This window comes from Gallus gallus, chromosome 7 (genome assembly GCF_016699485.2).
Source record: "Gallus gallus isolate bGalGal1 chromosome 7, bGalGal1.mat.broiler.GRCg7b, whole genome shotgun sequence".
Taxonomy (NCBI): domain Eukaryota; kingdom Metazoa; phylum Chordata; class Aves; order Galliformes; family Phasianidae; genus Gallus; species Gallus gallus.
The window spans coordinates 11,063,985-11,076,087 of NC_052538.1; the positions used below are offsets into that span (position 1 = coordinate 11,063,985).

At 41.8% G+C, this 12,103-nt stretch overlaps 1 protein-coding gene across 1 annotated transcript; it reads left to right on the plus strand.

The window, feature by feature from the left end:
• Positions 1 to 328: 328 nt before the first annotated feature.
• On the plus strand, positions 329 to 9,971 carry CASP8 (caspase 8). The gene is made up of 9 exons (NM_204592.4): positions 329 to 442; positions 3,243 to 4,020; positions 4,761 to 4,866; positions 6,017 to 6,155; positions 6,246 to 6,302; positions 6,508 to 6,575; positions 7,051 to 7,186; positions 8,680 to 9,181; positions 9,473 to 9,971. The coding sequence occupies exons 2-9, from the start codon at positions 3,716 to 3,718 to the stop codon at positions 9,606 to 9,608; spliced, it is 1,449 nt and encodes a 482-aa protein (NP_989923.3). The 5' UTR covers positions 329 to 442; positions 3,243 to 3,715; the 3' UTR covers positions 9,609 to 9,971.
• The last annotated feature ends 2,132 nt before the right edge of the window (positions 9,972 to 12,103 follow it).

Below are 12,103 nucleotides of genomic sequence, written 5' to 3' on the forward strand. Positions count from 1 at the left end.
GAACTTTTTGCACTGAAACAATGCTGGCACTTAAGTCTGTTCTCAGCCAATGGAAGCGTTACCAGCGGGAAGTGAATCACAAGCTTGGCAGGAAGGCAAGGCTAAGTCCTGCAGAGGTAACCTAGAAAGCAGGCAAAGTGACGCTGTTTGGGAAAGAAAATGCTAAGTGAGGGAGGGGCATTATCTGCTTAGGCAGGAACAGTGTTCATTCAGAGGCACGAATGTCTGCCCTTTGATTTGCATCTTCTTTTTCTATTTGTTCAGTTGAACGTCAGTTTAACGTCAGTGTCCCACAGACATGTTGATGCCAGCCTTCCCTGGGAAATTTATCATTCTCTCATTTTTAGGGTAACCTGGTAATCTGCTGCTGCCGGGGTGGGTTATTGGCAAGTTTTAGGAGCCTGCCTGCTCACTGCTGCTTTCTCTCATTGCATGGGCTGCTGTAAGTATGTGCTTTTCCACTACCTCTGTAAGGGTTCACTCTTTTCAAAGTTTTTAAAGTGCTGAAAAGTTTGATTACAGGGGATTTTTTTATTTAATTACTTACTTATTTATATTTAACTGTTGGCTGTGTCTGTCGTCTACAACATCTCACACAGGAAATCGTGGAAACTCATGGGAAGTGGAAACAAATTCCACATCCTTTAGAAGATCCAGTTGTGCAGCACGGAGTCCAGAGCTAGAATGTTCTCAGGAATTTTTCAGTGTTGAGTCCTTGATGGCCATCCTTTTTATTTTGACCCCTAACTTACATGGGCACATGTTCTCTGGAATTATTCAGATCTACCTTTTTCTGCTAAAGAGGTGTAAACTTACAGAGAACACGTTTACTTTACAACGGTTTCTGTGCAGTGTACTAAAATATAGTTGAGATCTTTGGGAATTTCCAAGTACTCATTTGTGTTTCCTTTCTGAAGCTGTGCCTTTGCTTACTGCTGTATTTGTTCTATTTTTGACAGCCATGGGAATTCCCCAGTCACATAATGTGACTAGCTTTTGCAGTTCTCAACTGTAATACATTCCTAGCTAGGTACAAAGTTATGGCCTGGGTCTTTTATATCAGATTTTCCTGTAGCTACTTTGTGTTTAGGCTGCTTTGTCCAGACATGTCAGTGCAAAAAGAATAATCCATACCTCCTGCAGTCTGTTCACTAGGAGTTTGTTTTAAAAGGACTTGAGGGGATATTAACTCATAAGCTGTTAAAAAAAAAAAAAAAATGTCTCACTACATTCAGATTACTTCCACCTTTGACCCAATCTATATGCAGGCAGTAACCAAATATCTTGCTTAGGGCTTTGAACATTGGTGACTTTTATGATAATAATGTAAATATTTCTGCTTAATTGCTGTGTTAAAGGGTATATATCCAAGTTGGCAGATTCTTTTGAATACCAATAATGTGAATAACACAGCTCTGAACTATGAAATACCCCTACAGAGATTTCTGTGTTTCCCAGGGAAGCCCGTGGTGAAACTGAGTGTGAAAATCTTCCCCAGTAGGTATCCCTGTGGGGGCGGGAAGAGAGGCTCAGCCCATTGACCGGTTCCAGAAGTCAGCAGTGTCCTCCTGACTTGTCTGCGATAGAATCTTTCCCAAAAATTCCTCCTCCTTTTTTTTTTTTTTTTTAATACTATTTTCTTACTTTCAAGTGGAGCTTGAGTGACTAATATTACCTGTCTTTGTCGCAATTGGTGCAACAGAAAACTGAAAAACTGCTAACTCAGTTTGATTGCTATGCAGTTTATCAGTTCCATAGTACCACCAAGTTCCCATCCCTGTGCTTAGGGAGCTGTCATGGAATACACTCCATGCATATTTACTGCATTCCACCCTGGAGGTTTCTACAACACTTTTCTTCTTTTGAGAGGAGAATATCCCTATAAGCAACTTCCGGTAATCATTCCACATAATCGATCCCATGACTACAGTTGCTCAAGACTCACAATACTTAGAAGGAACTGGGGAGGGCATGTGCAGCCTTTTTATTAGGATTAGAGTTCAAGGGGCTCTGAGGCTGTTCACTATTTATAGGGTAAGATGATTGGCACAGTCATAGTATGTAGCAGAACTGTGTTATCAGCCCTGAAAACAGCCTTGGGTGTAACAGCCAGGCCAAAGGAGGAGATTGGGGGTGGGGGGAAGCACACTCTCAGATTACTGTCTAAAAAAATGTTGGTTTTTTTTTTTTTTTTTTGAAAGAGAGAAGTAGTAGGAAGAGGTTCCGTTTTAAAACCAGTGCTGAGGCTGAGCGCAGATCTCCTGCCATGGTGTAAATGTTCGGTTTTAGAACCATGAAACTCCAACAAGTAAAAACATCTCCCTCCTTCCTCCTGTTGTTATGAAATACCATCTGTGTGTTAGAATTTATAACAGAGGCGATGCACCATCCCAAGGTCTCACCCCATCGTGCCACTTCCTGTGGGCTTGCTCCTCCTGCTGAAAGCCTCCAGCAAATCCCGAGGGCTGGGAAGGGAGTTGGTTCCGTGACTTGTGCCCGTTAATAGGGAAAAGGGTCAAATACCTGTACTGAGCGTGCTGTGCTTCCTGTCGGCAGCCTGGGGGCAGCTTGTGAGGAGGAAGTGGTGTTCTGAGATTCTTTCATTAGTATTAAAATGATGATGAATTGTTAGTGCCCTCAGACTGTGGAGGTGTGACTGCAGACAGAGCCCAGGCAGAGGGAGAGCTCCTGACCTGCAAAAATAAGTTCAGTTTTCTCAAGACTCCTTTTCATGCCAGAAATATCCTTGGGATGCATGTGAAGATAATGGCGCGATTTGAGCTCAAACTCTTATTGGAGAACTCTGAAGTCCTCTTGTTTACTATGCTTAACCACTGAAGTGCCACTCTGGCAATTGATTTTCATGTGTCTCTGTGTGTGTTTCTTCTGAAGTACTTCAGCACAGAGGCAAAGCTCTTCCTTTGGCTTCCCCCACGTTTCCACTTACTGGTTTTGCTGAGTGGGTGAATGAATCTTATGAAGCAAAAGGGAAGAATTCAAAAAAGCAGTGGGCAGCGTTTATGTAAAACAGCACAGAATGCTGTGTTTTGCATGTAATACAAGATCAGCCACGTACGTAACATTCACTTCTTCCTGTCAGTAGTATGTGTGTTTGAAGTGATATGAGGAATCTCTCCTCCAGGAAAAGAGCACCGATCTGCTATTGTTTTTGTGGGGTTTTTTTTTCTTCTTTTTTCTTTTTTCTTTCTTTCTTCCTTCTTCTTTTTTTTTTTTTTTAACAGTAAAGAGAGATGTATCGGTATTTCACGGTAAGAGAAGAAAAGGAAATATGAAGTACAGTGCCGCCCAGGCTGAAGGAAAGAGCTCAGCATTTGGACAGCAGTGACGCCTGTGGAGATAGGCGTAGGGGAGGTGGGCGCTGGTGAGCGCTGACCGGCCCCCGTGCTCTCCCCCGGGCCGTGCCAAGCGCACAGCAGGGATTTTCTACTTCTTCAGTCTCTATTAAAAAAAAAAAAAATAGCGCTCCGTAACTGTGAACGGAGACGGCCTCAGCTGTGTCAGAAAGCTCCCGTCTGGCAGGCAAGCAGTTTCTGAGTTGAAGTGGGAGTTTTCAAGTCAGGAATCCAGACGGAACTACAGCTCCCAGGAGCCTGGGCGCTGCCTCGCCTGTCCGGAGGCGGGCGGAAGCGCAGAGGCGCGGCTGCACGAGGAAGCGGCGCTCATCCCGGCCCGGGGCTGGAGCTGCTGCGGGGCGATGGAGTTCTCGCAGCTGCTCTTCGTGATCAGCGAGGCGCTGGACAGGACTGAGCTGGCGTCTCTGAAGTTTCTCAGCCTGGAGCACGTCACTGTAAGGAAGCGGGAAGATATTGAGGAGCCCAAGGCCTTCTTCCAAGCATTACAGGAGAAAGGGATGATCGAGGTGGGGGACCTATTCTTCTTGAAGGAGCTGCTCTATCGGATCAATCGGATAGACCTTCTAGCTTCCTACCTGGGCTCCAGCCGAGAGGAGATGGAGAGAGAGCTCCAGGTTCCAGGCAGGGCACGGGTGTCTCCGTTCAGGTGAGCGGCTGACGGTGTGGGTTCACCAGGGTCCTGGAGGCGAAAGCCTAGCAGAGCCTGACCCTGGAGTTCCTCTCTGGGGATCAGTTATCCTTCTTGGGTGGGGAGGTGCAAGATTTTTACTGATGAGTTAACACCAGGGTAAGGTTTGGCAAAACACAAGCATCTCCATCTTTCCAAGGAAAAGTGGGTATAAGCAGTAGAGAAAGCTTCTGTCCAGTAAAGGAGAGAAGACCAAGCTTTCTTCTCTGTAAGAGCCATGAGGAACTGTAATGGACTGTCCAGAGAGGTGGTTTAGTCACTGTGCCTAGAGGTGTTCAAGAAACTTGTGGATGTGGTACTAAGGGACATGATTTAGTGGGAAACTATTGGCAGTAGGTGGGCAGTTAGACTACATGATCTTAGAGCTCTTTTCCAACCTTGGCGATTCTATGATTCTGAGATAACACCCGCCTGGGTGTTGTGGGCTGCAGTCAGTGACTGGGTGTGACTGTCTTTGCCCTGGTGTCCCAGTGCAGAAACTCTCTGTGCAATTCTGATTTTGGGAAAACAGATATTTTTAGTTGCAGCTGAAAATGGTTTGACTTCTGTCTGTTCTGGGACTGATGTCCTCAATTAAAGAGAAAAAAAAAGCTGCCCTGGGAAGGCGGCTGAGGGGATGGTTCAATGGTACAGTGTAAAACTGTGCGAAGGAGAATGCTAGAGAACATAATGAAGCTGTCCTCCACTGTTCCTTCTAGGTATCTGCTCTTTCAGCTGTCAGAAAACATCACCAAAGATGACATGAAGTGTTTCAAGTTTCTTCTGGGGAAAGAATTACCAAAATGCAAGCTAAGTCCTGAAACTGTAAGAATTGTTTTGTTCTGTTTTATTTTTCTTTTGTTTTCTTTTACATCATTGCTATAATACATAGCAACATTTAGGCTGCATTGAGGGGAATGAGTGTCGCTTTTCCATAAGGAAAAGGGAGGATCTGGAATGGTGCATAGAGGACATGTTGCATGCCAGTGTTACGTGTAGCTCCAGCAGTACTGCTCCAGCCCAGAAAGCACAGGCCAGCCCTGGACCAGGCATGACGCCTGCAGACCCAAGCTGTGTATAGGGTTGACTGGCTTTCTTCAGTAGGAGGCTGAGCACTGTCACTCATCTTTTCCAGCTGGTTTTCTTTTGGCTGCTTTCTAAGTAAGTAATTAGCAAATGAAGAATCACCCACTAGGGCTATTCCTGTAATGTTTTGGTTCTGTTTATTTCCAAACGTAGAAGAAAACCCCAAACAGATCTAGGCAGAGATCCTTACTAGAGCTAAGGCCCAAGAGCTTGAAGTTAACATACATCATTGCAAGAGATCCAGCTGCTCTTTACACTATGTCAACCTGCCCTTTTGACTGCTAGGTACTTTGTTCTGCCTAATGAAATCTCTTTTAAAATCTTCCCTCTGTTCTTAGAGGATAAACTGTGCCTGTTCAGTGGTGGCTCTTCTAGTAAATCCATGGGTGACCACTGTGCTCTGCGACTCTCTTTGGCAAAAGCTTCTGTCCCTTGGGTTCTGTCTTTCTTCAGAGAACTCTTTATACCATATTTGCATGGTTATACCCATTTTTGCTACAGTGATGCTTGTGTTTCAGTCAAGTGTACAAAGTTGCCACTGCAAGTCAGATAAATGATAGGAGTCATTAAAAATGACATTATTTGTTCCTGAGTGATTACCATTAGTTCTCCTGGGTTAGATCTTACTAGCTCTCAGCATCTCTGAGCAGTGGGAGGGAAATAAGCTTGTTTTGGGAAAATATTTCTAGTCATTGTATTTCTAGCTTTTGTCAACCTACATTTAATTGAATCAGCTTGAGGTATCAGCTGAGACAGTGAGACTGACAGTGGTTCACTTGTGTTGTCAATACATTAAAACCAGCTCGGTTGCTCCTAAACATGCTGCAGCTTCCTTCTCAGTAGCAGCATGGATCTGCCCTAAGAGCAAACTACCTTTCTGATTGCTCAGACAATGCCGGACGTTTTCATTGAGATGGAGAAGAAGGGGATTTTGAAAGAAGACAACTTAACTGTCCTGAAGACTATTTGTGGCAAAGTGGACAAGAGCCTGTTGAAGAAAATTGAAGACTATGAATTAAACTTACTTGGTAAAACAAAACAAGGCCTCTTTCCCACACTTTTTATCCTTGAAGTGATGTATAAGGTGTCTTACAGGACTAATAATGAATGCTTTTCAGGTGAAGGAGAGATGCTTGTAACAGAGGGGCAAAGAAGCAGCACAGGAGCCCCTGAAGGTAACTGAAACTCCTTCGAAAATGAACGTTTAGATCTTTTGCTTTTTTCCAGCTTTTGGACTCTCTCCACTACTTGCATCTTGCCTCTTTAAACATGTGCCTATCTGAGAAGTGATCAGGTATCCTTTTGCTTACTAACTGATCACAGCACTTTAAACTCCCTTTTAATTGTTTACTTATACATATGTTTTGTGTGTGTATTCAGACAGTGCCATTTGGCTGGCATCATCTGTGGCACCCGATTCTCTGGGCAACTGTGATCAGTCTTCACAGGTAGGTCAGTTTGTGTCTTAGTAATGTCACAATTTTGTCTCAGAAGAGACCATTCATTTATGAAGTACACATGAAGTATTGTAAGCACAGCTGTTAAAGGCACGGTCTGGAAAAGCAAAGATGCACTACTCTGTAATGTCCTTTATTTTGAAACTATGTACCAGGCAGAAGCTGCAGCAGCATTAAAACTTAAGAAATGTTTTTAAGGGTAGAAGATACCCCTAACTTTTAATACCAGGAGACAGGCAGATAAATAGGCACAGAGAAGCGGGTGAATGCAACACCCCTTGTGGGTGGAGTGTGATGGTGGAGGCTGCAAGAGGTGGGTTCTTCTGCTGTGAGGCAGCACGTGGCCAAGTCCTGGGAGCAGAGCTGTACAGGGAGAGCTGCCCAGATAGAAAGCTAGCTGGCTTTTTACCCTCTGTGCCACTACAAAGGCTGAGAAGCAGTCACAAGAAGTCTTTCTTTCCAACAGCTTGAAGTTTATAAAATGACCAGCCGACCCCGTGGAGTCTGCCTGATCCTGAATAATCACAATTTTGCAAAAGCCAGGGAAGCAGTGCCAGAACTCAGAAGGATGAAAGATCGGAATGGGACACATGTGGATGCAGGTACAGTGAATGTTACAGATGAGTTTACATGTATTCAGGGAGAGTGGACCGTACATGAAAACAGGAAGCATTTTGTGTTGTGTTTCAGACTAGGAGTCTGAAGTTCAAGCTTCCATTTCAAGGCTATGTTTCTTGTAGTGGTAGACTTGCATACTACTAAAATACACAGAATCAGAAACAGATTTGCTGGAGAACCAGAATTTTACTTTATATCTAGCGTAAGAGTGGGTGGGGACCTGACTTCAGGCAGTATTACAAAGGGCCCTCCCTTTAGCAGGCTGTCCTGCAGAACAGCAGCACAGCTCATGGAAGGTCTGAGGGGCTGTGAAATGGGTATATTTGCACTACATTGACCAGGAGAGAAAAATCCATCATCAGAGTGCAGGTTATCTTCTTGAGACGCAGGTACTACCTGAATATATTGACAGAAATATTTATTTATATAAATAAATATAGAATCGTTATATAATGTATATTTTAATTAATATATATTATATAATTATATATTATAATAATATAAAAATAAAATAAAGTTATATTATATAAATAATAAAATTATATTACATATAATATATACCATAATATATTATATATTATTTATATTATATATAATATAATTTATAAATTATAGATATTATATATTTTATATTATATGTAATATATAATATAAATATATGTGATATATATTATAATATACATATATACACATAAATATAATATAAATATATGTAATGTATATTATATATGTAGCATTATACATATATTATATATAATATATAAAATATATGATCAAAACATGGAGGTAAATGTCAGTATTTTTAGTTTGTCATATTTTAATCGATGTACTAACTTTGTTTTTATTGAATGCGTGATCAAGCTGTCCTAGGGGAGGTTTAGATAGATGTTAGGAAGAATTTCATAAGGGTGCGGGTGGTCAAGCACTGGAATGGGCTATGCAGGGAGGTGGTAGAGTATCTACCCCTGGAGGTATTTAAGAGTTGTGTGGACATGGCCCAAAGGTGCAGAATTTAGTGATGGGATGTGGTAGGTCTGGTTGATAGTTGAATTCTATGATCTTGAAGGTCTTTTCCAACCTCGATGATTCTAGGAGAAATCACTCCCACCCATCTAGAGTTGAAACAACTGTTAACAAATAGCAAATGCCCTCCACTCTTGGGGAATGGAGTGGCACTGTTTGACATATGTTGCAAGATGCAGAGAACAGCTGTAAAGTTCTGTGAGAGCTAACAGCTAAGTCTGCACTTTTCCCTTGCAGACAATACTGAACAGCAAGATCACAAGGAATTCTTTTAATGAGAGACAAGGGAATGTAATACAAATATGACTAGTGATCAGACAACTAGATTATTTTCAGAGAAAGAATGTAAATACCTGGATAGTAGGGTGGCAGGATTTAAAAAAAAAAGGTTTATTTGTAAGAAGTGTCCAAGTTTTAGAAAACTGCTTTAATCCCCCCTTGGTTTACTTTCCAGATGCTCTGAGAAAAGTCTTTAGCAACCTTCATTTTATAGTAGCAGAATACAAAGACTGCACTGCAGAGGAAATCCGTAACATAGTGAACAAGTATCGGTGCATGGACCACAACAACAAAGACTGTTTTGTTTGCTGTATTCTCTCTCATGGAAAAAAAGGCATTATATATGGTGTTGATGGGCAGGAAGTACCTATCCAAGAACTGACCACTTCTTTCACTGGGCAAAATTGCCAGTCACTTGCTGGAAAACCAAAAGTCTTCTTTGTTCAGGCCTGCCAAGGTGATGCTTATCAGAAAGGTGTAACCATTGAAACAGATTCTGGGGAGCAAGATTATTCTCTAGAAACAGATGCAAGATTTCAGCTGGACTGCATCCCCTCAGAGGCAGACTTCCTCTTGGGCATGGCTACCCTGCAAGATTATGTCTCCTACAGAAGCCCAAGCCAGGGGACCTGGTACATACAGTCACTGTGCCAACACTTGGAGAGCAGCTGTCCTAGGTAATTATACTTCCTAAGATACTTTTTCGCAACACCTTTATCTTCCTTCTGAAGGACACAAGTTTGATTTGGATGCAGAGGTAGATAACCTGCAGGGGGAGTGATCACTCAGTGAAAAGAGCAATGTAGAATAGCAACACTGATTGTTTGAAGCAGTTCACCCAACTGCTTTAAAGACGGTTTAGAGGAGCCATTAGCACTCGCACAGGTCAAGATGATATATAAGAATGCAGTAAGTTTTCTGATGTTACATACAAATACTCTATACAAAACTGCTTGTATTTTTTGCAGAGGAGAAGATATTCTCACCATACTGACAGCAGTGAATCAAGAGGTGAGCAGCAAGATTGACAAGCAGAATGCAGGGAAGCAAATGCCACAGCCCAGTTTCACACTGAGGAAAAAACTCATATTTCCTGTAAACTAAATGGGAGCAGAGGCAGAGAGCACTGCAGTAACCTGGAAACCACTCATCTCAGCTAAAAATTCAGTAAGACATCAGTCTGCTCTTAGCACATATGCAAATGTTTTTATTGGTAACACATAAGGAATAAAGGCTTTACGAATATAAGAGTTAATCTGTGTGATGCTTTTTATACTTGGAAGTATCTCAGAGCTGGTCTCCAGTTTGCAACCTTACAATATATGGAGGGCTCTTCCAGATGTACTCTGTGCTGTTGTTGTTGTTTTAAGATACTTTTCAAATACAAACTCATATAAAGCCTTGTGTATTTTATGTTTAACTTTTCATAAAATAAAATGCAGGGGACTGCAAATTTTATAGAACGCATCAGCTCGTATTGGCATTTTCTTACACACCCCTCTGCTTTAAATCATTCAGACTTAGTCTCAGTCCTCCTCAAGAATAAGTCAAGCACTTGCCCTCCAGCATCCTGAGCTGACACCTGCATTTCACAGCATCCTTTACCGACAGTACTCTTAACATTCCAATCAGTAGCATAAGTGCAGCATTATGCTTATGTCCACTTATCCTGCGTTCACTTACCTTGCTGACATTTGAGTCTCTGTTGTAGGCATAGCAAAAAAAGAATTTACTAGATAAGCGAACAGATCTTTAAAAACACATTGTCTCCTTTGATTACTATGTGCATGGTAATTATACTAATGTAGGTGACTATTTAGCTGATTTTAGATAAGTCTTCAATTGAACCATTTTTGGACTGTAAGTACTTCCCTGGATTCCTCTGCTGAATATTTCTTCACTCTTTGCTACCAGTGTGACCTTGTTTACTGTGGATTTTCACCCTAGATTCTCTCTTCACACATACTTTTCAGTACTTTACCTTTTACATCCCACCTGTATTCTTCAGCAACGTTCTGTTCTGTACATACACCCTGGGCTCCCTACCTCCCCTGCTGTTCTAACTGTCCTGCTTGTCACACTGCAGATCAGCCAGCTGGGGACCAATTACAGCCAAATGACAAGTCACACAGTTCCCTTTCCCTTGGGTGGAGGCTGGAATTTCTTTTAAGCTTGTATTGTTGACAAAATTTACGTGAGCCCAGAGATTTGAAGTCAGAAGAATCTGACAGCATGCTTGCGTAAGCAACTCTTACGAATCAAAAGAAAAAAGCTACAGCAACTACAAAGAGTTAGCTATTCTGAGGGAAATAGTTTCCCCCGGAGAATATGATATAAAAAACTGGGGGAATTTTCCAGCAAGATAAATGCATCCCATAAGCAAGGTCTTACTAGGCATCTCCTCATATAAAGAGTTTGGCAACCCTTCTTCAATTAGGAATTGTGTGCCCTTTCAAACTCTTTCATAATTAGTTTCCTCTTATAAAGCAGCTATCTCACTGATTCACAAGGAATCCTAGCAGCTCTGCAGACTAATTACACTCATTCATATGAAGAAAAAAGGAAATTCCCTCTACTTCTAATGCTCCTGGTCTTGTAACAAATATATAAAGCAACAATCACCAGTAAGGTTTCAAGGGTCTGTGTGTGCTGCTGAGGCACCCCTGCCAATGGGACAGGGTACCAAGCAGTTACAAGAGGACAGCCACAGACAGGCCACAGCACACACAGCAAGGTAAACATTTGCACATTTTAGACTAACTCTCATTGGTGTCAGTTATTTGCTGCACACTGATTCTGCAGTGCTTACCTTAGGGTAACATTTTCATCACAGAGATAAACTGCAGTTAGCTGGTGATTTTCTTCAACTGATGTAATTTTCTGCTTGATGCTTCTCTCAGCAGCAGGTATTTTGCTTTCTTTGCAAAGAAAAGAAGAAAAAACTCTGTTTTTTTCTTTGTAAATCTGAGTGACATCACAACCAATAAATACAAACAACAGAAAATTGTTAAGGTGACTTGTGACAAACAAGTACTACCAAATACTAAGAACAGTTATTTTACTTCCTCCTTGCTTCCCTTGTTTTTGTTTTGTTTTTTTAATTGTAAAGGAGGAGATTGTTAGAACCATCACCCAGGATTAGTTTGAAATAGCCTAAATTTCACAGAGAGTTAGGACATTCTTTTATCCTCATGTGTATTCGCAGGTTATACTCTAGTAGTGCAGCTCTACGTAGATCATAATTTCTTACACAGACGAACAGCTTTCTAGCTGCATAAACATGGTGAATATTAGGCAATAATGTAAGTTGCGTACATGCTGGTGAAGCAAACTTGGATAACTTCTTTTGCAATGCAGATGCTGTCATTCTATCTTGTGGCTTGACCCTGCCTAACCACCTGGTGGTACGACAGTTGCAGAGACTTGTAGAAGAATCTCTCTGCAGGATGTCCAATTCAATCTTCGGCATATGAAATGCTGAGCTGAAAAGTCAGCTTCAGTCAGACGAGGGTCTCAGTCCTTCACCACCCTCTCATGTCAGAAAAGAAAGCAAGCTAAATAAATACAAGATACTTACCAGATGATAATGGTGGTTCCTA

What these genes read in the sequence shown, in the direction of transcription:
- CASP8 (NM_204592.4), top strand. Translation starts at nt 3,716, where the DNA reads ATGGAGTTCTCGCAGCTGCTCTTCGTGATCAGCGAGGCGCTGGACAGG. An exon ending in GCACGGGTGTCTCCGTTCAG is followed by an intron (nt 4,021 to 4,760) that starts GTGAGCGGCTGA and finishes TGTTCCTTCTAG; the next exon opens with GTATCTGCTCTTTCAGCTGT. An exon ending in ACTGTGATCAGTCTTCACAG is followed by an intron (nt 6,576 to 7,050) that starts GTAGGTCAGTTT and finishes TCTTTCCAACAG; the next exon opens with CTTGAAGTTTATAAAATGAC.